This window comes from Pituophis catenifer, unplaced genomic scaffold (assembly GCF_029215685.1).
Source record: "Pituophis catenifer annectens isolate HBS135680 unplaced genomic scaffold, rPitCat1.0.hap2 SCAF_2, whole genome shotgun sequence".
In the NCBI taxonomy this organism is placed as follows: domain Eukaryota; kingdom Metazoa; phylum Chordata; class Lepidosauria; order Squamata; family Colubridae; genus Pituophis; species Pituophis catenifer.
In genome coordinates, this window is record NW_027256882.1 from 198,503,779 (window position 1) to 198,529,248 (window position 25,470).

General features: G+C 37.3%; 1 protein-coding gene across 1 annotated transcript; it reads left to right on the forward strand.

Annotated features, from left to right (window-relative positions):
• Positions 1-1,725: 1,725 nt before the first annotated feature.
• DCAF10 (DDB1 and CUL4 associated factor 10) lies at positions 1,726-14,708 on the forward strand. The gene is made up of 7 exons (XM_070938507.1): positions 1,726-2,063; positions 9,027-9,140; positions 10,161-10,358; positions 11,341-11,543; positions 11,962-12,072; positions 12,218-12,363; positions 12,834-14,708. The coding sequence occupies exons 1-7, from the start codon at positions 1,726-1,728 to the stop codon at positions 13,200-13,202; spliced, it is 1,479 nt and encodes a 492-aa protein (XP_070794608.1). The 3' UTR covers positions 13,203-14,708.
• Positions 14,709-25,470: the final 10,762 nt, after the last annotated feature.

The window sequence follows — 25,470 nt, forward strand, 5'->3', positions numbered from 1 at the left end:
CATTAATTCCATAGTGCTAGATAAAATAAGGATCCAATACAAAGCAAAACTAATGGCCTAGAAAACTTACTGATCCACTTTTCAGAATCATTAATTGGTCTTAGTAGTTTATCCAGCTATGACTGTACCACTACATCCTCAAAAACAAACCGTGAAATCCCACATACATCAGAAAAGTAATGAGCCATAATGCTTTTTACAAATGTATATGGGAATGTACATCTGAGGAAAATGGAAGTTATAATGCAGGATGGAATCTGAATGAGAACAGATCTACCAAAAACAGTCTCTGATCATTGCCTAGACATTTCATTGACCAGAGGATACCCATGTTCATGGCCTGCTCAAATAGCTGAGGACACTATATATTATTTTAACACTTGAATCAAGGACAAGTGTCTATGGAGATTCTCAGTCATCCAGGTCATGACTGTTCCAAAGGTGCTTTTTCAAAAGGCAACTGGACTTTTTGTTTTTCCTTGAAGATGTTTCGCTTCTAATCCAAGAAGCTGCTTCAGCTCGGAGCTGAATCGAGAACTTTCCCGATCTCCCATCATGGCTTTGATCAATCAGATTTTTTTTTTATTTTTTTTTACTAAAATAGGGAAGAAGCATCCTATTCCTAGCCTAACACATATACTTGTAGCACACAGTATTCCTTGGTAAGCGTAAGGATGGTTACAATCCCTTCTGGCATATTTATTATGCCACAAACCCAGTTTTTATGCCCAGCATTCTCGGATTATTTTGCGAAAGACTGGATTTCTAATTGAGAGATTAAGTAACCGGACAACATATTGCAGGCTTCCTCTCCAGCCCTGATGACGTTACCTAGTTGGGTAATGAAACATCTTCAAGAAAAGAACCAGCTTAGAGAGCATCAAGGATCCCACAGTTACATCCTCTAAAACCCACAGCTCCAACCTTAAACTGTCTACCGAGGATCTCACCCCATTCCTAAGAGGTCCGTAAAGGGGGCGTGCGTAAGCGCACCAGTGTGCCTACCGTCCCTGTCCTACTGTCCCCATTTATTTGTACTCATGTCCTATGTTCATGTCCATGTTTATACTTATACCCAGTGGTGGGATTCAGCCAGTTCGCACCACTTCGGGAGGACCGGTTGTTAACTTTCTGAGCAGTTTGATGAACTGGTTGTTGGAAGAAATCATTAGGGCAGAGAACCGGTTGTTAAATTATTTGAATCCCACCACTGCTTATACCTGTTATCTAGTCATGATCAACAAACTAAATAAATAAAATAAACAGTTCAACCATGAGCTACAACTATTATCTCCTATTGGTTCCTCCCACCAATTTGACAGATATGCAGGGAAGACAAAGACATTAATTTGCCTTTGGATTTTTGACAACCCTGCTAGCAACCGCTAAGGACAAACCCTGCTGAAAGCAGCCATTAATCCTGCATAACTCCTCTGAAAATTACAACTGATTCCTGAAATTCCTGAAACCAAACCAGAGGCAGAAAATCGCTTTCCGATCGGTTTAAAACGCCCGGCCACTCAAAAGCCCAAAATGAGCCAAATTGGGGTGGGACGGACACCATTTGGGCGGCCGCTTCGAGACACTCTCGTGTTTTTCGCCCGGTGCTATTTCTTTGGTGCTCACCGCACCGGAAGTGGTGGGGAGCCGAAGGCCCGGGGGTGGGTGGGGAATGGTGGCGGTGGTGCTGCTGCTGCTTGTCGTGGCGGCGGGGCCGGGCTCGGGATGAGCTGGAAGGCGCGGTGGGGCCCTACCCCAGAGCGGTCGCCCCCGGGCGACGGCGACCAGTCGCCGCCCCCTTCCACCTCACCACCCCGGGCGGTGTCACCGAAGTCGCCCCCGGCCTCTTTTACTTCCACCGCCCCGGTCTCGGCTCCAGGCGGGGGGCTGTTCTCTTGGGTGCGAGAACGGGGCCTGGGCCATGGGGGCCGCTGCGTGGAGCCGGCGAGGGACACTTTCCGGGCCATGACGAGGCTCTATGGTGCTATTCAGCCCGCCGATTCGGTGTCCCCCATCACCCGCACCCACGGCGCTGTTTTCAACCTGGAGTACTCCCCCGGCGGGTAAGGAAGGATGAGGCGAAGGGTTGCTCGGAGCCGCTTTGGCGGGTGCCTCGACCTCCTCGTTCGTGTGGCTGCGAGAGGTCTCCGTTTAGTGGCGGGTTCGCGGCACGTTTTTGCCGTTTTAGCTGCAGGTTGAATTATGTCCACGCTTGCAAACGAAGAATTGTGTCTCCATTTTTATTCCTATACTTTCTCTCTCTCTCTCTCTCTCTCTCTCACACACACACACACACCTGAATTTAGTACAGTGTAATAGATGTTGTATCTCCCTTCCTCCCCCCCCCAATGGTTGTAGTTTGCACGTAAAGTTATGAAGACATACTGCGATTGGGCAAGCAACTGCACAAGGCCGGTGAAAGTGTTTGCAAATAGGGAAATGGGGACAGAGTAGCAACAAATAAAGATGAGAATGGATGTGTCACCTAGCAGTCGGAAGCCACTTGATGTAATGAGAAACATACCCAGTTTATGTGTACCCTGTTTCCCTGAAAAATAAGGCATCTCCTGATAATAAGCCCAATTGGGCTTTTGAGCGCATGTGCTAAAATAAGCCTTCCCCCCCAAAAATAAGACCTCCCCAAAAATATTTAAATGCAGAGCTGGAAATCAGGTTAGATGGCAAGAGGAGCCCCATCTTGCTCCACACGCCCCAAAATAATAAGACCTCCCTGAAAATAAGGCCAATTTCGGGGTTCAACAAAATATAAACCAGGGTCTTATTTTTGGGGAAACACGGTATCTCAAATATCTCAAGATTGTGAGAGCATTTCCATTAGTCTTCCATCAAGTAATGTTAATTTGCTGTGGTTTGAAGCTGTCACTTACAAATAAAAGCTGTAGCACCTTTTTTTGTGTGTAACTCTGTTTTCTATCCCTTAAGTTCTTTTTAAAGATGAATGTATGATTTAAATAGCACATGCAAAGCTGAAGTGTATTAAAAGATCCACATTTTTAAAAGAAATATTCATGGGACTCATCATAGTTGATAGGATATAGCAATGTGCTGCTCCAAATTTTTTTGTTGTACTGCATTTATTATAAGATCAAAGGAAACTAAAACAGGAAAAGCATAACTTCTGAGTAATGATTTGTTGATGGTGGTGGTGCTTTTTAGTCAGTTTTTGACTCCTGATATCTGCCTGGTCTTTGCAGTTTTCTTGGCAAGATTTCAGAAGTGATTTGTTACAGAAATTTTGGTTTCAACTGTGGTCATAAGTGATAAGATTATTAGTTTTTGCACTGAAGAATGTAAACTGGTGTTGAAGAATATAGCTTGGTTTAGCATAAAGTGAAATCTATTTCTCCAAGACCCTCATTATTTAAAATACTATAACAAGTTAGTTCCCAAGTTACTTTTTCATATATGTCTGGATTGATTAATACACTTTACAATTTCTACTTGTCTTTTATCTTTTTGTTCTTGGATTAAGGTGATGCTGGTATAATTCATGTAATACATTGCAACAAAAAAAATTATTACAGGTAGTCCTCGATTATTTAGTGAGCATTCGGTTATAACAGCACTGAAAAGGTCATTTATGACTGTTTTTCACACTTACAACCTTTGTAGCATCCCCTTGGTCAGGTAATCAAAATTCAGATGCTTGGCAACTGACTTATTCTTATGACGGTTGCTGTCTCCCAAGGTCATGTAATCACCTTTTGCAACCTTTGGTCAAGCAAATTCAATGTTCTTTATTCTAAGCTAAATATATGCTAGCTGTAGTCCAGGTATTAAGCAGTGAAAAGTATTTGAAAGGGATGCTTCTGCAAAGTGTCTTGGTGTGAGTGAAGCACTCTTCAAAATGTAAATGTGGCTACATACTTTGAAAGCCCATCTGTTTCAGAGGCTATTTTGACTAGAACAGATGTCTATGCATGGGAAGTTCTTTTATTGTTCATTTTTTTTATCAACCATATGCCTCCTATAGGCTAGATCTCTACTTAAAATCATAGCCTGGGACCTGAATGACAGACCTGCTAAAGTTATGGAAAAGATATTTCAGCTTAGAAACTGTTAAATTGAACAGATTGGGATATCGTGTAAATGTGATGTATTTATATGAACGCTTATGTTTTTCATTTAGCACATATGTATTTTTTATATAGTATTTCTTTGTATCTTATTTTTGTCCTGGAAATATATGGTGTATTTTACTTTTATTTTTTTAATATGGTCTTAAAGATAATCAATCAATAAACTATCTTTGCATTGTCTATCTACCCACTTTTATTGAGACCACCACCAGAAGTACAACCTTATTAAGTAACTGTGCTGTAGTACCTTAGTAAGTCAGAGTCTTTCATAAATGTGCTAAAACTCATAATAAGTTTTATAATAATTCAGTTTCTGCACTGAAAGTTTGCAAAGAAAGTGTACGATTTTCATGCAAAATAAGTTTTGGCCATAAGTATTTGAAACAAAGATTGCCTGATATTCCTTGATGGTAATAGTTGGATTGTTTCATCTTGTCAGTAATTTATTTCTTAAACCCTAGAATAAGGTGGTTGGTGGAAAACAAATAAATCCCTTTTTCACTAAATCAGCAGTATGAATCCTTCTGTGTCAGTGCTTTGACATTACTAATTTGGCTTGATTCACACAGTTTCATTTTTGTTTGTCATGATATAGGTGGGCAACATTTTTATATCAATTTCATTTAAATTACCTTCTGTTAGTAATGAAGAGACTATAAATGACTTGGTGGTATTATTAAAATAGAACAAGCTGAATTCCTCTGCAGTCCATTTTTGTTTATTTATTTTCCAGGTGCAAAATCAGTGCATTAAACATTGCAGAGGCTTCACAGAACTATTTAACATTTTGTTCACAATCGGCCCCAAAATGCAGAAAAAGCTTATACAGTTGAAAATCATCAGTGGATTGCAGTTGAGTTTCCATGGTGCAATTTAAGGGCATTTTGAGGATGCAGAGTAGGGCTGGAGTCTGCATGTATCCCATAAACTTTGGGTCAATATTGTTTGTTCCATGAATTCTAGCCAGTGATACATGACAGCAACTTGTGAAATCATTGAGAAACCAGTATTTCAGGTTCTCTGCTTTTTTCCCCTTTCCCTTGATGTCATACTTTTACGTTTGAGGCATTAAAGGTTACTACTGGGCATTTGGACTTAGAAGCCAGAAATCTAGGACTTGTGTTGTTGTTTTTTTAACTTACAATTAGATCTTTTATTTCTCTAGCACCGTGATGGCGAACCGATGGCAAGCATGCTGGAAGTGGCACACAGAGCCGTTGCCCGTTGTTCTTCTGGGTTCCGGCGTGCCAGCCAGCTGGTCTTCAGTGTGCGAGAGCACCTGAAACCAGAAGACCAGGTGGTGAAGAGATCATCTTCACGGTGCTTGCATAAGCACCGGGTGGCTGCTCTTGCGGTTTCTGGCACATGTGCGCGCACTGGTCAGCTGATCTTTACGTGTTCATGCGCATCAGAAACCAGAAGACCAGGTGGCTGGTGCGCATGTGCATGCTGGGAACCGGAAAAGCAGTCGTCCAGTGCACACATGCGCACCAGGTAGCTGCTCTTCTAGTTTCCGGCATGCACGCACATGCTCCCATTTCAGCACTTGGTGCCGAAAAGGTTCGCCAACACTGCACTAGGATATGTAGAATCTGCAGTGGGCTCTGATTTATTAAATTTATATGGTTACCTATGGGTTCTTGGAATTTGATAGAAACTCAAAGCTAAATATAATTCTAGATTTATTTTCAATTCTTAAGATACATTGCTTAGCAGAACTAGTACTTTTATTTGGAGCTATTCATTTTTTATATGCAAAGTTTGGGTTTTCCAGCCTTCATTAGAATTCATGAAGGACTTGCAGATAACAGGCAAAACTTTCCTCTCTATTTCAGCCTGGCATATGGCTTTTCTTTGATTGCTAAAACTTTTGATCTTCCATCATTTTCAATGCCCCCAATACCATCTATATTGGGTAGACGATGCATCCTCACATTCGTCTTTGGCAGAGTTCACCAGGCTTTTTGTGCTCTTTGTGGCCATTGAAGCAATCTCCAGCTAGTAAGCTTTCAGCAGTATAAGTACTGTTGCATCCAATTCAGATATGCCAACCCGCATTTTTTATTAAACCCTTGTCTATTTGCATCATGGTTGCACCTGCAATGTGCCAATGTGTTTCTGGTAATATAAGATTCTACCCTTAATGGCAGTCTAGCATCTGAGGCTTGTCCCCTCTCCTGTAGGAAACTTTCTCTACTTCCTCTGTTCCTAATTTTAGTTTCTGTTATCAAGTAGCTAGCATTTTGGAATCCTGGATGGGTATGTGAATAGCAAGCAAGAAGCCATAGGTAAATACAAACCATCACAGACTACCTATCAAAACATATTTTCTAAGTGACTTAAATATCAAAATTAAAAAACAAATATAAGCATGAAAAAAACCCTATTTTTATTGCTGGAGATATTAAATATTAAACCATATTGAAAGAAGAGCCCCAGACGCATTTGAACAAACTGACCAAAATAAATGTATTTGGTGTCAAATAAGCCATAGAGAGGACCATCATGGTGTTCTTTGGAGGCTATTCCATAAGGCTTATTAAGAAGACCTTTGCTTTAGTAGTCACATGTTCCTGTTTGCTTGTTAGGGATTCACACAGGAATCCTTAGATTATATATTATATAAAACACAAGAGAATTTTCCAATTATCCTAATCCCTATTTGTTGAAAGGCCTTTATGGTTAAAAGCATCACTTTCAAGAGAGTCCACAAATTCACTTAGAGCCTGTGCAGCTGGTAAAGCATTGGCATATAAATTTGAAGCAATTCCAAATCCTAATTTTGGAGCTTTATCTCCTGTTGTGAGGGAGATGGGCGGTTTAAAAATGTGTGTGAGAGCATGTGTGTGTGTGTGGGGGGGGAACAACTTGAAATCACAGCAGTTTTTGAAATTTTCTAAAGGCAGTCCTGCGTACAATAGATAGTAGTCTTTCGAATGTGAAGAATGTGGATAACTGGTTAAGATATCTCCGTGCAGGTGTCATTACAGCTGCACATCAGCTAAAGTTCATAAAAGATGCTTTTAACCACAGAAGGTTTTAGAGTCTTTCTTTAATAGTAAGAGTCATTGGTGCTTGGGTTCTCACAAGTGTGTGCTAATTGGGCATACATTCTGGTAGGGAGACATTCCCTGAGGATGGGCTCCAGCATGAGTCTGAAAGTTTGGAAGACTAAACCTCTGGTCCTGGTGACTGATCAAGATTGGACCCATTGGACCCATTATCCTGGGCCACATATATTTGCCTTCATTCATAGGTTCTCTTTATCTAGGGTCTTTCCACTCCTGAGGCAACCCAAATTCCACTTAACAACCTGCGTCCAGAGCAGGGATGAGGACTCATTAATGCCCTTTCAACTGTAATGGGCAGGCTCCATCATGGTTATAAAAAGATAACCTTTTTCTAATAATGCAGTATAAAATCTGTTCCTAAATTATATGGATGCACAAGTATTTTTTGCAGAACTGGGGAGAAAAACATTAAATCTTGCCTTTGCAGTTAGATGATGTTTAAAAAGAAGGCTGCAATCTATACAATGTACTCGTAGCCTTATTGTATATTTGTGATCACACAAACAATGAACAGTTAAAGGAATTTTGTTCATTGAAGCTCAAATGTACATGGGAAATATTAATTTAGCAGGTGCACAGTTTAATAAACCATAATTATTCAAGGTTTGTAAAGGGAGGGAGGGAGGGAGCGCAGGAATGAAGGAAGGAAGGATCATTCTTTTCCTTGAAAAGGAAATACATTCAAATAAAGACATAAATTGTTTCTTTGTGTGTAAATAGCCAGTTACATTTTATCATCTTTGTAATTTTGTTGATCAAATAGTAATCTCATTGATTAAATCACCTGCAAATATCTACATGTCATAGGACAAAGTTATTTGAGAGAGCACCTGTTTCCCATGGGTTCTGCCCAACTGGTAACATCAACATCATCTGTTGGGACCGAAGAAGCATACCTTCTCTATCATAATGGGTGCCTTTTGGAATAAGGTATCCCCCTGAAATCTATGTACTATCACTCTGTTGGACTTTAGAGCCTTGTGTGATTTGGATGGGGGGGTCCTTGTTTGTTAGCATGTTGTGCCTGCATCCCATCTTGGTTTTATTATAGTTTGGGCCTGCTTACTATTTGAGGATTCACACAGGGTCAGTTGAATTTGGGTAGACTCTAAATTGAATTGAATAAAGAAATAAAAATTGAAGCCTTCTAGAACTCTCTCTGGGGAGAAAGTACTTTCTCCCATTATTAAAGTGATATTTCTCTGATCGAACCTTGGATGATTGAACAAAGCATTTTCCTGCTCAGTCCTTTTTGGACAATTGTGTACAGAACCAGTTTTACCAGAAGTGCTAGAAGAGTTCATGAAACAGTTTCTGCTTCATAACACTGAAGCAAGTGGAAGAAAATAAAAATAATAAGAAAATAAAATTAACAATTTAAATATGTAGAACATAATTTAGAGTACTTTAGCTAGAAATATTACACTCTGGTTATTGAAGAAAGCAAATTTGGCGTAATGATTAAAAGAACTAGACTAGAAACCAGGAGACTATGTGTTCTACTCCTGCCTTTGGCAGAATGCCAGCTGGACAACTTTGGCCAATCCTATTCTCTCAGCTCTAGGAAGAAGGCAAAGACAACCCACTTCTGAAAATTTTGCCAAGAAAACTGCAAGGACTTGTCCAGGTAGTTGCTCGAAGCCAAGATTGACTCAAAGAAACAACAATGTTATTATACTTTTTTATTCTGTTTATTCAATGCATTCTTGTTTCTGTAGTTGGTTGGTTTTGCACATATTAATTTAAAAGAAGAAAGGAATTCATTTCTAAGTATGCATGGACCTTTTGGAGTCTTTCTTGTGAAAGAATGTGAGGTTTATTATATGTAATATACCTGCTTCTCTTTGCTGTCCAGATCAGTGCTAACTGTTGCTTGTGAACAGACAGAAGTCCTGCTGTTCGATCCTATCTCTTCAAAGCACATCAAAACCCTTTCCACTGCTCATGAGGACTGTGTAAATAACATCAGGTTAGTCTCCTGGCAAGTGAAAATCAGTTGCCAATGATTAAAATTCCAAAGCCTGTTTTGTTCAACTCTAAAAGTAGTGACGGATGAAGTTGTAATGTTATCCAAATTAGTTGTTGTTCTAAATGTTCATTTTTCTTGCTCTCATCAGTTGGTATCATAATTTGTTATATTACATTCATGTCTTTGTGGAGACTCAAGCCACATCGCTGTGGCCAATGAGCCGGTAATGTGGATGAGCACAGATTATTGTAGGAGCCCCTGTCTTTATAGAGGGGTCTTATGCTTTCAGGTCTTTAAATTATTCACCCCTCTTCTACAAGAGTTAGTGCCAACTGTGCCCAAGAATCTCAGAGGTTGGGTAAAGAAATGTGTTGAACTCCTGCCACTTCTTCCTCCTACCCAAGGGGATCACAAACCAGAGGAATAATTACAGTGTTCAAAAACCATGGCAATAGGAATGAATTTAAGGCAGATGTAATTCCAAATGGAGAATAAGGATCCAAAGAAAAATATATAACAACACAAAAACTTAATTTCAAATTTGACTGAACACATTTCTTTCTTAGTAACTAGTAAACATTGATTAAAACGAATATATGTACAAGCTAATAATTGAACATGATATAATCATTTATAGTCATTTAAAACTTGTGTTTCTTTTCAAATGAGGTATTTTTTCACAGATTGTGAAATGATAAAGTTATGGTACCTCTAATACATTCTTGCTAAATAAGCCAAATGTAAAATTGGCTACCTTAGAAAGCTTGTTCTGATATTTCTTAAACTAGCAGGTCTTCAAATTATCACCTCAAGCACTACAGCCCATTTTTGAGATCTGCTTTAGTCTTTTAGAAGTCAGATGCTTTAAAAGCACTAAACTGATACTACTCTTTACGGTATAATTATTTTTTGGAATCAATGCAGGGGAACATTTAGCATTATTATTTAGTGATGTTTGATATGAACTTGATTGCATTAATGAGATCCTCTCCCTTTCCTTTTTTATTTATTTATTTGTAGGTTTCTTGATAATAGATTGTTTGCAACTTGTTCTGACGATACTACCGTAGCACTGTGGGATCTGAGGAAGCTAGATTCAAAAGTGTGCACTTTACATGGTCACACCAGCTGGGTGAAGAATATTGAATATGATACTAACACAAGATTGCTAGTAACATCAGGATTTGATGGAAATGTCATCATTTGGGATACCAACAGGTAAAGAAATTTCTCACTGATCCCTTTCTTCATTTAGAAGTACTGAAAAGATAACAACACTGCCTTTTTAGTATCTTATCTGAAAACCTGCTAGCTACATGGAAATAGGATATGGTTGCATTTTGAGTTTCTTGGTTCATGTCTTAGTGTTGTGCAGACGTAGGTCAAAATTCATTCCCTATCATTCTTTATCCTTTCCTTTTCCCTTGATTATAAGGTCAACAAACTGTTATAACAGAAATCAGCATAATGCTTCTGGAAATTGTCCACTTAGAGCCAAACTTGGAGCAGACTCTTGAAACATTTTTTAAATTCTAGGAGATGAGTAAGAATGACCACATCAAATCTTTACTATGACCATAAATCCAGCAGTTTTATTTATAAAACATAAACCAGATAAAAATAGAGAATTAGAACTTTTATACTGAAACCAATCAGGTGTTTTGAGCAGCAATGATATGTTACCACTGCATAATATCCCAGTGCTTTACATCAGAACATACAATATTGGTGGATTAGAGGTGCAGGAATATCTTCTAGAATATCATGTTGTCTTACTTTATAAGCAGCAATATAGTACTGGGTCATGGCAACAGCTGTTTGTTTGAAGTGTGCTTTCCTCTGCTTGTGTACTGCACATGAGACACTGCCAGCAACCTATGAAGCATAGCAAAATCCTGCAGCTTCTTTGAAGCGATGGAGCAGATGCTTTGGAGCTCGAGTAGAATGAGAGAGAAAGCTGGTTCTTTGATAAACTATTTTGGCATGCATATTCAGGGTGAGATTCATCACTACCAAAATATCAGTAGCAAAATGATTGTGTAGCCACTTTGCTTTTCTTTAAATTATATGTCAGACAGGAAGAGGAAAGATGAATATTATTCTTTAAGAGAAATACTATCTCAAACATAGGATTAAAAATTGGGGTTCTTAAAACTATGGAATAAAAAGTCTTGTGGTTTTGATGGGTGTCTTTCCTTAGGTGCACAGAAGATGGTTGTCCACACAAGAAGTTCTTTCACACCCGCTTTCTCATGCGCATGAGATTGACTCCAGACTGCTCCAAAATGCTGATCTCCACTTCTTCTGGGTATCTTCTGATCTTGCATGATCTCGACTTGACCAAATCTTTAGAAGTTGTCAGTTATCCCATTCTGAGAGCCAGAAGAACCACATCAAATTCTGGCAAGTCTTGGCATTTTGTTAATATTGTTATGCCTACATTGTTCCTAGATCTTGTGAGATAATAGATAGCATTGGATAGATAGCATTGTATGCAAGAAGTAAGATAACTTGAAAAACCTGTGTGGTATATATTGCAAATGGTTAGTAGGATGAAGGACATGTAGCAATAGCAATAGCACTTAGACTTATATACCGCTTCACAATGCTTTACAGCTTTCTCTGAGTGGTTTTACAGAGTCAGCATATTCCCTCCAAACAAAAGCTGGCAGTGCTCTTGAGTGGCATGTGAATTACTGTGATACCTATTCTTTTTGTGACTTTTTGTGTTCAATGGAACCAGCCTAATGTTTAGATTAGGAGAGGTATTTAACACTGTTTTTGTGTTTGATGTCACTTCATCTTGCTTTTCCATTCTCAGATCTGGCATCCGTCACTTCACCTGGTCCTAGAAGTGCTGAGTCACCAGGACACCAAGGAGATTCAGGCCCACGTACTGAGAAACATACAGTACGAGTTACCCAGCGAGAAGGTATGTAAAACAAGTAAATGACTAATTGCAAAATCTGAGCCTCTTCTATATGGCAAGGGCTTACAGTACAAAGTGTTCTTTCCTATTGGACAAGAAGGGAATTAAAAGTGGTGTTAATTGTAGCGATGTTGTTCTGTTTCCGTAGGTGGATCTCCACGTAATAGTCTTGAGGTTTTAACCCCAGAGGTTCCTGGTGAGAGGGATCGGGGAAACTGCATTACATCACTGCAGCTCCATCCCAAGGGATGGGCGACACTTCTTCGATGTTCAAGTAACACTGATGATCAGGAGGTAAAAAATAGGGTGATGATAATGGTGCATATGTATGTTGATCACATTCTTGCAGAAAAACTGGAGGTCTTTTGTCTATTAATGGAATAGAAGTGAATTGTCACTCCATTGATAAAATTAGAAATACAGAATAAATGTGGCAGCAGTATGTACAGTTGTAATCTTGAGTTGCAGTGTTTGCTTCATTTGAATGATGTGGTAAACTGAGCTTGGCTGAAAACAACGCAGTAGAACATCTGGTGTTGTGCATAGTTATACTGAAGTCTAAATAGCAGCAGGTAACCAATCCTGGCTAATTTAGAGAGGGTTTAGAATGGTGAGGTCTACTTAATATTTAAATGGGAGACAACAGGGAAACACTGGTAGATTATCCATATTGTTACAAGAAAGCCTCCATAAAATAGAGAGGGATTTATGCAATATCTATGTTGATATAACATTAAATGTTATTTCCCCCCTACTTTTTGTAGTGGACCTGTGTTTATGAATTCCAAGAAGGAGCACCAGTGCGGCCAGTTTCCCCTCGCTGTTCCCTCAGATTGACTCATTGCATCGAAGAAGCCAATGTTGGCCAGGGCTACATTAAAGAACTCTGCTTCAGCCCAGATGGTCGAATGATCTCCTCCCCACATGGCTACGGAATCCGTTTGTTGGGGTTTGACACCCAGTGCAGCGAACTGATTGACTGCTTGCCCAAAGAAGCCGCCCCCTTGCAGGAGATCCGTTCACTCTACTCGCATGGCGATGTGGTTCTGACTACCAAGTTCTCTCCAACGCACTGTCAGATTGCCTCTGGGTGCCTTAGTGGTCGTGTTTCTTTATATCAGCCAAAGTTCTAGGCTCCCCTTGCCTTCAAAGGAACATCTCTGTGTTTTTTTAATTACTTCAGTTTAGTTGGAGTGTTTGCTTTTTTAAACAAGTCTTGTAAATTTGGACAAGTACAGAGTTAATATTGGACTTAAAACTGATCCCAAGTCCAGTCCTTTATGTGTGCTGTGACTGAATTTGCACATTAGACTTTTGTGTACATTATATCTTTCCGCTCCTGATAATTCCATCCGTATTTAGAGGTAGCTTGGTAGCACTTGTAAACCTTGTTTTTTCTTTGTGTCTCTTTGTGCAAGATGTTGGATGGGCTTGAAGAAGGGAAAACAAGCTAAAACCTGTCTGCTGCTTTGTATCAAAGGAGTGGAGATCAGCTCACGTGGATTCTTTGATTTCTGGATTTTGCTGTGTATTTTCTCCTAAGTAATAGAGCACTTTCTTGCACATTAGACTAAGTATAGCCAGCATTTACATTATTTTTTCGTGAACAACTAAATAGACTGTTATCGTTACTTTTTTGTATTTTTCTGCTGTGGTTCAGTTTGTAGGCTGGTACTCTTTTAAGAACTGTGCAGTGTTAATTATCACTCTGTGCTCCCACACACAAACCTCTCTCATCTAGGCCCATCCTTGACTTGCTGGAGAAAGTTTATTGGGAACTGAATAACTTAACATTTTTTCTTTCACACATCTCTCTTAAAGGAGCATCTTCTTTTAAGTTATTGGACATAGATTGGAGAACGGAGTATGTGCCCAACCATATATATTTACAATCCAACAGGAACTTCTATGCCACAAACCTCAGTGAAGTGAACAGGAGCTTGTAAGCAAACAAACTGTGGTGGACGTTTAACCTTCTGTTCATTTAAAAGAGGCTGGTGCTAGGGAACATCCTGAGGCTTTGGGTCCTTTCTCGTGATGGGTTTCATCGCAACAAAGGACTTTGAAATTGAATAAAATCTTTTTTTAAAAATGTCAGTTTTTAAATGAATGCTGCTCAGTGCTGTACTTATGTTTGCAACCTGATTAAGGCTAGTTGGCTTTTGATGTGCCTTGCAAGCCCCCACAGGTAAGCTATAGCATGTGAAAAAAAAAAATCCTTAGTGCGCACACCTTACACCCTGTTGCAAGGTTATAGATAATTTTATATATATATTTATGTGTGTATGTGTGTGTGTGTATATATATATATAAAATTATCACCAGCTGTATACGAAAATCAAAAGATTTTGCAAAACTAAATATTTTCTGTTCCAAGAGTAACACATTTTACTAGCATATTCGCATGTGAGAACATGTCCTAATAACTTGGCAGTGATACCTCTGAAGATTTTTTTTTTTAAATCAAAAGTCCTGTTGTTGCCCAGTAGTGGCATAAGCAGAATTGCTTATACTTAGAAGGTTGTTGAATTTCCATTGAACATGAGATACATAAAACATAAATTAATTGTGTGTGTCAGTTTCTGCAGTCATGCAAGTAAGGGTGACAGATCATTGGCTCCCTGGAATTTACATGCAAAGTGTTCAGTTAATTGAGAGCCATTCGGAGACTTAAAAGTTTTTGCCAGACTCTCATTCCTATCTGTTTAAACCATCTAAAACTCATCTGCATGACATTTTTCTATCTGGTGTCCTGGAAATTAACATGATTGCATGCCTGAATGATCATTTTAAAAGAAAGTGATTTTTCCAGTAAGAGGACTAGTTTCATTTAGCAATTAGCTGCTCTGCTAGTTGTTCTGAAAATTATGCCAAATATAGAATATATTTATAAAGCAGCTCAGAAAAATATCAAATTTCGGATAATAGATAAATGCTGTTCTGAAAAAAAATGTGTTGACTGATTCTCAGAACTCTTAGTGTAGCCACTTTAATAAGAAACTTGTGGCATGTGGGATTAGAATGTAGCTGTTGATCACCATATGCTCTGTAGATGATTTAATAGATTAACATCAATACGAACAAGCCCAGAGCTATGCTGTCAATATATCTTGAATTAGACATAGGATGCCTACACTTCTTTGTACTTCTGGTGATTCAGTCTTTGTTTAATATCGTTCATCGTCAGAGTTGAGTTTCTAGCCATCTATTTTAATGGCTAGAAAGGTTTTCTTAATCCAAAGCCTGCTTAGCCACATGGTGTAGTTAAATGGTGCTCTTGTGTACGTGACAGAAAGGTAAACAAATATATTGTAGATATGAGATGAATACAATTTTCATTTAAAATTAAGTATAAATTACTTTTTTCTTGGATGATCTGAATTAGCTAGATATGCCCATATAATCAGTTCTTGAATTTGAAGATAAAATCAGATCTAAAATCAGTTTGTAGATCAAAGCTCCGTGGTTGAAGTCCAATCTTTTTTATTTTTAATGTATTTTTTCCTTAAAATTTTTAGAACATGTGTATTTCTGCTTAAATTTTATATATACCCCAAAGGCATTAAAAAAAATGAGCTGAGCCAGAAAACCAAAAAATAGAAAATGCTGGTTGGGCTGCAGAGAGAAGTACTGTAGTCCATGGCTTATCAATAAATAAAAAAATATGTGGCTAGATCAATTATTGGAATAGGAAATGGAGAGCAGGTCCTTGAAACCTTGTTAAGATTTTAAATGAATGGCAAGCAAATAGGTAGACAGCAGCATCATAGATACTTACTTTGGTCCACCTAAACATTGAATGTTGGGACACACTCTTTCTCTCCCTTCCCCCCAACCCCGACTTTTAGAGTAAGCAATTAAACATTAATCTTCCTACAGCATCTAAACTCTATATGATTCCTGTATTCCTGCTTTTTTCTTTTGGAGGTTAGGCTGGGATAGAGGGTGAAATGTCTGTGTGCTTTTGTATATGTACTTGACTCCCTGTCTTTTCTTTTTCCATTAGAGATCTTCCTGTACAGTTGCTTCGTTTTAACATGAGTGTGTATAATTTTGGATGTCCAGTCAGTAGTAATCTTCCAAGACTACACTTTGTGAGAACTGGCATGTTATCCAGGATCTGAAAACATTATTCTTAAATTTTGTAACTAGTTATTATATTTACAGAGTAAAAAGAGTTATTGTGCTTGGTTCAGCTTTTGAGTTATATCTGTCAGAAATAAACCTAAGGCCTAATGAATTTACAGAATAAGAAGGAGATTCTTGATATGCCAGATTTTTTTTAAGGAGCAGGGTGATGCAAAGAAGATTCATGGTGCTTAAACTGCATGTAAAGTACAAGCCAGTGATTATGAATCAGAGTTTTGTGTATGTATGGGTTATTAATTCTGCACTAAGAAATATATATATACATAAAATGGAAATAGTCCAGTTGCCAGAATTTGAATTTTGTTTATCTTTCATGCAGGTTAAGGTTGCATAAAAGTGACTTCGGAGATTAAAACTAAGTATTTTGGAGTGTAGCTCTTGTGTTTTAGCATGTTCCTGTGAAACTGTGACTCACCCATGATGAAAGGTTCTTTGACTAGTCAGGAAAGTTTGAAAAAGTGAACTTCTGTATGTGCATATTGCACATGCACAAGCATAATGCAACCTTTAAGAGCATAAGGTTCAGGTTGCACTGTTGGATTCTCAGTTTTTAAAAAAATTAAGTTATTTGATGAAGAAAATTACTTCCTTTGATGTCCTTGAGAATTGCTGTGATTTGGAGCAGTCGATAGCGTACATCTAAGACAGATGAATCTGAACTGATCCAGGTTTGTATTGTCTTGATTTATCAGCTTACATTTACCTTTAGAGCTCTTTTTTGAGTACAAGATTCAAAGGATAAGAAACAGGGTTTCTTTTGAGTTTTCGTCCAAAAAGAGCAATGGTTTTCTGAAATGGAGAGTGCCTTTTTGCTAATGTCAATCTTAGTACAGTTCCATTGACTTTAAATTACACTAAAATACTTTTTAAATTGCTGGTAAATGTCATCTCAAAATTCAATTAGTTGGCTATGTATTTGTGGATATGAATATACTTCAAAAAAGATCAGATGCTGTATTTGGAATGAAATAATGGCTGCCTAGATGATACTAACTTAAAGTACAATCATGGTAATAGAATCTTCACTATTACTACCGGTAGCAAGAGTTGCTTAGCAAGTGTGGAACTATATAATGGAATGAATGAATGAATCATCAGTATGAATGAATCAATGTTATGGTAGCAAAAATTATGTTTCAGGTTTTATGTAATTTTCTTCCAGATAATATTTCAGTAAGCTGAATTCTTAAAAGTATTTTTGTTAGTCAGTTTATTTTGATAATAGAAAAGCTTCTGGCATGGTACGTTTTTACCTATTTATTAATTAAACTTCTCAAATATTTTACAGTATAACTATAAACTCTTGTTCACACCAAAAATTAACTGAGTTTCTGCAGATTCTGCAACATGTGGAAAAGTATGCATAGGGAACAAATACTTTGCATGTAGCCTGAGAGATTAAATCTCTGGCATCTCCCTGTGGTAAATTGAGTGGCCAATAAATAAAGAGAAAGAAAAGAAGAGAAGAAGGAGAGAAAGAAAGAAATGAAAGACATAGCCTGGAATCAGATGTGAATGGCTTCTGCCTTAATGAGGGAGATCACATGAATTAGATATAAAAAAACAAACAAACCCACCTTGAACTGGATAGCTAATAAATGGACTTGATACAAGACTTTTTCAATCATTCCTATGGCTTTTGCAAGCTAAGTACCAAAACACTAATTCCAGTCACTGAAAAGCAGCCTCCACCTCCAATTCTAATACCATTTTCAAGCTTTTTTTTTGCACCCATAAGAAATAGAATATTTTCTTTTTTAAAAAAAAACCCAAGATGTTGGGATTTCCAGGGAGCATTTTGCACTTTCCCCAGTCCCTATAGAATTCTAACATGCAGCCATGAAGATGATTTGGTGTTTGGATTACCCCAATCTAACTCTTCCTAAAGCTTTAAAAATGCAGAGAGTAATTGAACGTGGCTTGTATTTTTTAGTAGAGCTGAATTTATTGTATTGCAATCATCAGTGTAAATTATATATTGCATTGCATTTTTAAAAACATCCTACCTCATATCATGCTTTTCTTTAAACAAAAAGGTATGCTCATTTTTAAAATCAGCATACAGTAATTCATTTTTGAAATGCAGAAAGCCAGCAATGCAGAGATTATCTTTATTTTAGGCAACTGAGAAGGGCCCCTTGAAGCAAAGCAAAGCTGTTCAATATTCAGCATGTAGTACTAGAATGCTGCTGTTTTCCCCCAATTCTGAGTCCTCAGATGTGTTGGATTACAATCCCCATAATCCACAGTCTGTATGAGCTTTGTCTATTTTTTTACATCACTGCTTTAATTACTGCTAGACATATTGATTTAGTGCTTCAAAACCTTAATAAAATTATATACTATGCTGAACTTACTCTTAGCTACAGAAATGTTCAGTGATTCTCTGATCTTTCTGTCTCATAGTTATCCTTAAAAACATTTAGTGATGTTAAATTAGATAGTGTGGCCACATGGCTTTTTAAAATGAAACAACATTTTTGAGTGGAAATGTTTCGAGCTTAGTTATTATTTTGACTTAATGGAAATTAACATTTGACTTTGTAAAATACTAGGAACAATCTGTTCCTTAATAAGGGAAAAGTTGCCTGATTATAAAAATGCAGCATTGAAAATTAACATTCTTATGCATGCCTTTTCAAAGATCTCCAGTAAACATTAGCTATTCATACCATTTTTTCCTCTTTACATTTATTTATCATTTATTTCTATAAACATCTTTTACATCTGTTTATGATTCTGATCAGAATATGTACTATGCCCATATATGTTTTAAATGAGTAGTTTAATCATATTTTGTCCCATTGTATATTAAACTGTAGAAAGCATGACATATCAGCCAAAGCAGATACATTGTATTTATTGAGTTTGATACATTGATACAAAAACCTTATAAGAGTTTATCAAAACACTACTGATATGTACAATTGTAATTGTTGCTGAATGTACACTGAGTGCAGTAATATATACATCAGATTTGAGAATGGATAAATCTGAGTACTGTATTTATAGGGGTAAAAAAGGTTTCTACCGATAAAACATTGCCACATAGGTTGTGAAAAAGCTGGTCATGTTTCAGTGACATTGAAATCAGACTAGAATTTGTTGCACTGATTTCAAAAGGATATAGAGCACACATTAAAATTGCCACTTATTCCAAGTTCAAAATTCGCATTGAAAACAATCAGCTATGGTTGGCAACATCATCTGAAAGACAGTTGGCCCAACAACATTGATCTGGCATAATGTACAATGGTAAGAAAATGTCAGATATTTGGGGATCAAAATGTTGAAGCTCTATAATGCGTCTAAGGAACAAGAGTACACGCATTCTTGAACATGCCCCAGAGTTAATTTGTTAGCATGCAAATTCATGTGGAAAGTATTCCTTGAGCATGAAACCAAGTGCTTTGACATTGTATACCAGCTATAGATGATCAGAATTGGAAGCTGTTACATATTTTGCATGTTTTTCTCTCAAATATTTTTATAGGATGTCTCTGAACACCTGAATACTTTCTTTTCCCCTTTTTTGTAATGAATGTCAGGGATCCGATTGGTTTTAGCTCTAAAGCATGGGGAAGGCTGAAATTCTAAATAAACATGGAATAAACTGTTGGATGCTATTGAACATATTCCATGGACAGGATTTCATTGCAAAAGTTAGCAGATAGAGATTTGATGAATTCTGTAAAAAGAATATGATTTAGCATTTTATAGTTAGCTTTGGAGAGTATGAATCTCAAAATATCAATCACATTTCTACTTATATGGAAAATAGTTGCATAAAAATCGACTGGTTTCCAGCTTCAATCTAAAAACGGATTGGGTATGGCTTCCACATATGTATGAATTCTATATAGTGGTTTTGGGAATTCTATATGTCCATTTATCAGACAGAGCTGACCAACTGATACTAGTTTGGAAGAGAGAACTTTCCTCCCTTTTAAAGATCATTGTGGAAAACTTGAGTGAAATTTAGAGACCACTACAATAGAGAATTATTTCCCAAATGTCAAAACAGAAGAGTAAAAGGATAGAGTTGAAATGTACATTAATCTAAAGCCAGTTCTTTAAATAATTTACATCCCATTTGTTAATAGCTTTGTTGTGTCAACTTATTTGTAAACATATTTCTATCTCGTGCAAAAATATTTTTTTTAAATATGGAAGTACAAATTTGTGCATGTAGAGTACTTTGAAATTATTTCATAAAAGGTGTACATTTTAAATACATCTACAAGAACTGTCTAGGAAATGTATTTACTCTTACACGGGTGATGTAAATGTTTGAACAATTTCTCTTGCTTGCTTAATAAACACTTCACATTCATACTCTGAATTTGTTGCTCATATTTCAGTAATGTATAGTTAGTTGCCTCTTAGATTTATTTATTTTTTAAATCTGAACACTGGACAGATTAAAGTATTCAGTAATGTAGATCGATGTATTCAAGTATGTTTTAGATACTTGAAACTAGTAGCATTCAAAACTGTATTTAAATAATCCTCTTTAACATGTTCAAGTATTAAGTGTTTCAATTGTAAATTTTCTCTGGTCTATACTGTATCAGGCACCAGTATGAAGGATTATGTGTTTAATTCTTTTGTTCAGAAATTCAAATTCAACTGTATACACAGCTGGATTCATACATAGTATGAAACCATGGTATTTGTTTGTTTTAGCTTAATATTGTGAATTCAATTATTCAAGCAATGATTAACCAATCACAGCTTGCTTAAATGAGTGCCCCAGCTAGTAAATGTGATCAGATTCCACTAAACTCTACAGAGGGAGTGATTCAATTGCACAGTGACTGATCATTTCTTTCTTTTCTTAAGAAAAAAAGATTTCCTTTCCAGAAACCATTCTGATACCCCTGAGTTGGCTAAGAAGTTAGTACAAAAAGGAGGAAGATGAAATTAGATAAGAGTATGTTCCCAAGTAGACTTTCCTATAGAAAATTCTATATTTTTTTGTATGTTAGGTAGAAAACAAAGTTGGATTTAACTGACATCTCTTCCTGTCCATTAAATCATATTTGTACTGTTGAGTTCAATGAAAACGTGTACAGAATTGGCTTCGCACCCTATCTAAGCACTAACTGGACCTAAATGCTTTGCTTTTTCCAAGAAACACTAACATTAATTAGATGCTGCTAATGTTGTTATAAATAAGCCTAATTGTGCTTATTTGGGTTTTACGTCAGCTGCTTCTACTTGGATTCCAGCTCAACTGTGACTTTTGAACAAGAAAAGGAGCATTGGGCTAAAATAAATTGATGTGGTGTTAAATTGAAATTCAAGGTTATAATTTTAAACCTTTTCCTCCTATCAACCTGATTTAATCCAAGTTAATTGTATTTACCCTATTGCTTTGTGGTAAATGGTGAATTTATATTGTGGCTCTCCCGTGGAAATATTTTGCAAGGTGTGTCTTACACTAGGCCTCTTAGTAAGACAGAGGCATCCTTGAAACTTGTCCAGCATTTATGACCTTGATTTATGGCCACAACTGAGCCCAAAATGTCCATTGCTAAGTAAGGCAGTTGTTAAGTGAATTGGGTCTCATTTTACGACCTTTTTGCCACTGTTGTTAAGCAAAATCACTGTAGTTAAATCAATCGTGTTCACTAAGGAAATCTGGCTTCTCCCATTGACTTTGCTTATTGGAAGCTGCCTGGAAACGTTACAAATGGTGATCCCATGATCCTGGGACAGTATAATTGTTATAGATACATGTCAGTTGCCAAGTACCCGAATTTTAATCACGTGACCATGGGGATGCTGCAACGGTTGTGAATGTGAAAACAGGTCATAAGTCACTTTTTTCAGTGCCGTTGCAATTTAGGTCGCTAAACAAAAGGTGGTAAATTGAGGACTACCTGTATGAAATATGTACTGTATTCTGCTCTATTACTGTAGTTGTTTACGTATAAGATTCTTTCTTCATTGGGAGCGGATTCAGGCAGAGGATATCTTCCTCCCCTCTCTAGTTTGAAGGAATTCACATAGCTCCAAATCCTGTTTATTGTCCTGAGTGCAGAATAAAAGAAATTTATTTTTCTCCTATGCTTATTCCGAGAGCCAAATTGGTGTCCATTCCTCAGAACTTCAGTTATCCATGGAGAAGAATTTTCAGCTAAAATCAAATTGGGAAGTTTTTCAGGTAGTCCTTGACCATAATTTGAGCCCAAAATTTATATTGCTAAGCGAGACAGTTAAATGAGCTATGCCCTATTTTATGACTTTTCTTGCGAGTTAGGTGAATCACTGCAGTTGTTAAAAAAGTAACAATTAAGTGAATTTGGCTTCCCCATTGACTTTGCTTGCCAGAAGGTTGCAAAAGGGGGGCACATGACCTGGGACTGTGCAGATGTCATAAATGCCAGTTGCCAAGGTCTGAATTTTGATCACACGACCGTGGGGATGTTGCACTGGTCGTTAACTGTGAAAAACTCTCATAAATTACTTTTTTTCAGTACTGTTGTAACAGTCACTAAATGAAAAGTTGTAAGTCAAAGACTACCTGTAGTTTTACTAGTAAAATACTCATCCTTTGATGATAAGGGTAGTTGTCAACTTAAAACCGTTTGTTCAGCAATGGTTTGTAGTATTATGTAGGGATCAAGTCTTTCTCTACTTGTACTGAACACATATAACGTCTTTTTGTTGTTGCTTCATGTATTCCTTGGCAGCGCCTTCCCAGCTCTGGGACAGGCTTAAATGTTAAATGTCATACATGAGCAGCCATAAGAGCTATAAAATAGGTGGTTTCAAAAAAAAATTCAGCCTGTGGAACTGATTAGTTAAAAAATAATTCCAGGAACTCTGATCAAGAGGCAATGCTCTAGTGATAACTGGCTGCACCTGAGTGAATTTGTGTGTGTGGGCATGCACATGCTCTTAGCTTCCCAAAGAAGCAGAGGATTTTGTGGGAAAGAGTTTCAAAAACTCTGGTATAAAATTTAGGAGGCTTTGTCACTCATTATCCATTCATTAACCTGAAAGGAAGTTAAATCATTGCAATGAGTTGGAAAGAGGCAATAGAGGCAGGTTAGGAATCAGCAAAGGGGGTAGGGAGCAACTTTTATGCCAGTCTAGTTTTCCGCTCTCATGAATGGCTGAGTAATACTTTAACTCATCAGTGGGAAATGGCTCACAGACAGCAGATAAGCAGTTTGCTCTGTTCAATTAGCATGAAGACAAAGAGCTACTTCTTCCCTTTGAGAGGTTTACAATATTTATGTGTGATGCAGACCTTTTGTGGTCTCATATGGTAGCTGCACACTTCAGTTACTAATGCAACATGCTCCCAGTCCAACCCCTTGCTTAGCAATCCACAACTAGAGCATCTCCAGGAGATGGCCTTCCAGCCTCTGTTGAAATACTTCCAGGAAAAGAATGGCCACCATCTCTGGAGGCAGACTCTCCCATTGCTGAAGGTAGGAAATTTTAACTGATGACCTATCAAAATCTGCTTTCTCATAATTAAAACCAATTTTGTGTCTATTTTCTGAAATAATGCTGAAGAAATCTACTCTGTCTTCTCCATGACAGTTCTTCAGATACAGATGGTCCTTGTTTAGTGATTGCCTCGTACAAAAGCCATTCAGTTACAACAGTGAAGAAAAAGTAACTCTGTGTGACCAGTCCTCACATTTACGACCTTCTTCTGTCTGTAATGCAAAGGAAACCTGAAGTAAAATCATAACTTCTGCTCAATGACCAAGTTGCCAAACCCAGATGTGGTCATTAAACAAGGACCATCTGTACTTGAACAAATTATTTTCTCCAGGCTAAACATTCTGAGTGCTGCCAACTATGCTTTTCCTTTCAAGATTCTTAGTATCTTGTTATTTTCCTCAAAACACACTTCAACTTGTCAGTGTCCTTCCCAAAATGCCATGCTGAGAACTGGACTCAATGATCCGGATATGGTCTTACCAACTTGAAGAGAGGAACAATGAATTACTAACTTGACAATCTACTGTTGATGCAGGCTAGCACCATGTCAACAGCTATATCAGTGTTGGTTCATGCCCTATTTGAGATTCACTAAAACATACAGTTCCTTTTCATATGTCCTGTTGCATACCCTACACATATGCTTTATTCACGAAAATGAAGGATTTTGCATTTGTCCTTGTTGAAACTGAAGTTGTTGAGATTTTCCTGAATCTTGATACTGGTTCCCAAGTTATTTGGTATATCACTCATTTGTGTCATCTGCAAATCTGATAATCCTATTTTCTAAACCTTGTCAAAGCCAAGTATAGATAAGCTAAGCATTATAAAGCTAAGCATACGAACCCTGGAGTATAACAATGTAACATCTTCCAGTGTAATTCAGAGCCAATGGCATACGTTCTACACTTGTTACACAAAATAACATTCTATTTTTTTATCCAAATAGTAACATAATTAATTCGGGAATATTTTCTTGAAGACTATGCATTCTTGTTTTTAATTGGCTGGTTAAAAGGTAATCAGTAACTTTATTACTAACATTTCCATCTTACTGCTTAACTTTACCATCAGGTGATGCTTAAAACCATGAATACAGAAGTAACCTATTCCACATAATGCTGAATTTAATCACATGTTTAAAGCCATGCTTTAGTTGTAGTTGTAGTCTGTAGTTCATCTTAATGAGCAACTTAATATGTTTGTTTTGCTAGGAGAAAGTTTTTTTAACAAAGTAACTTGCCTAAGCTTTACATGCAACTTGACATCCATAAGAGAGCAGATGTATCCAAAATAAGACTATTAAAAAACAAGAAGGCAGTATCAATACTCAACATTCATTTTCCTTTGACTTGGTTAAATATTAAATGTTATTGTTAGGGCAGAGGAAGGCATTTTCCTCCTCATAGATGTTCACTGATCTCCATAGAATGTTTTGTTGCATGAATGGGTAGAACTAATACTACACATACACAGCCAACACACACACATCACCATTCATACAACCACATCTCCCCACTGGAAGTATAATAGTAATGGGATGGAGGGGGGTGTTAAACCTTCTTTCCCCATTGATCCAGTTCTTTAAGCAAAAAATACTGCTCTTACAACCCTACATATTTTTAAGTATGACTTCATTATGTTCTTTGCAGTTCTACTGACGGTTGTTGTTGTTGGATTGGGCGGGAAGACTAGCCCGTGACCCCAGCCATAGAGTGGGCATGCCTACAAATATTCCCAGTCTTTATGGTCAGGGAAAAATAAAACACTATTACAGAATATTCA

What these genes read in the sequence shown, in the direction of transcription:
- DCAF10 (XM_070938507.1), top strand. Translation starts at nt 1,726, where the DNA reads ATGAGCTGGAAGGCGCGGTGGGGCCCTACCCCAGAGCGGTCGCCCCCG. An exon ending in GACTGTGTAAATAACATCAG is followed by an intron (nt 9,141 to 10,160) that starts GTTAGTCTCCTG and finishes ATTTATTTGTAG; the next exon opens with GTTTCTTGATAATAGATTGT. An exon ending in ATCATTTGGGATACCAACAG is followed by an intron (nt 10,359 to 11,340) that starts GTAAAGAAATTT and finishes GTCTTTCCTTAG; the next exon opens with GTGCACAGAAGATGGTTGTC.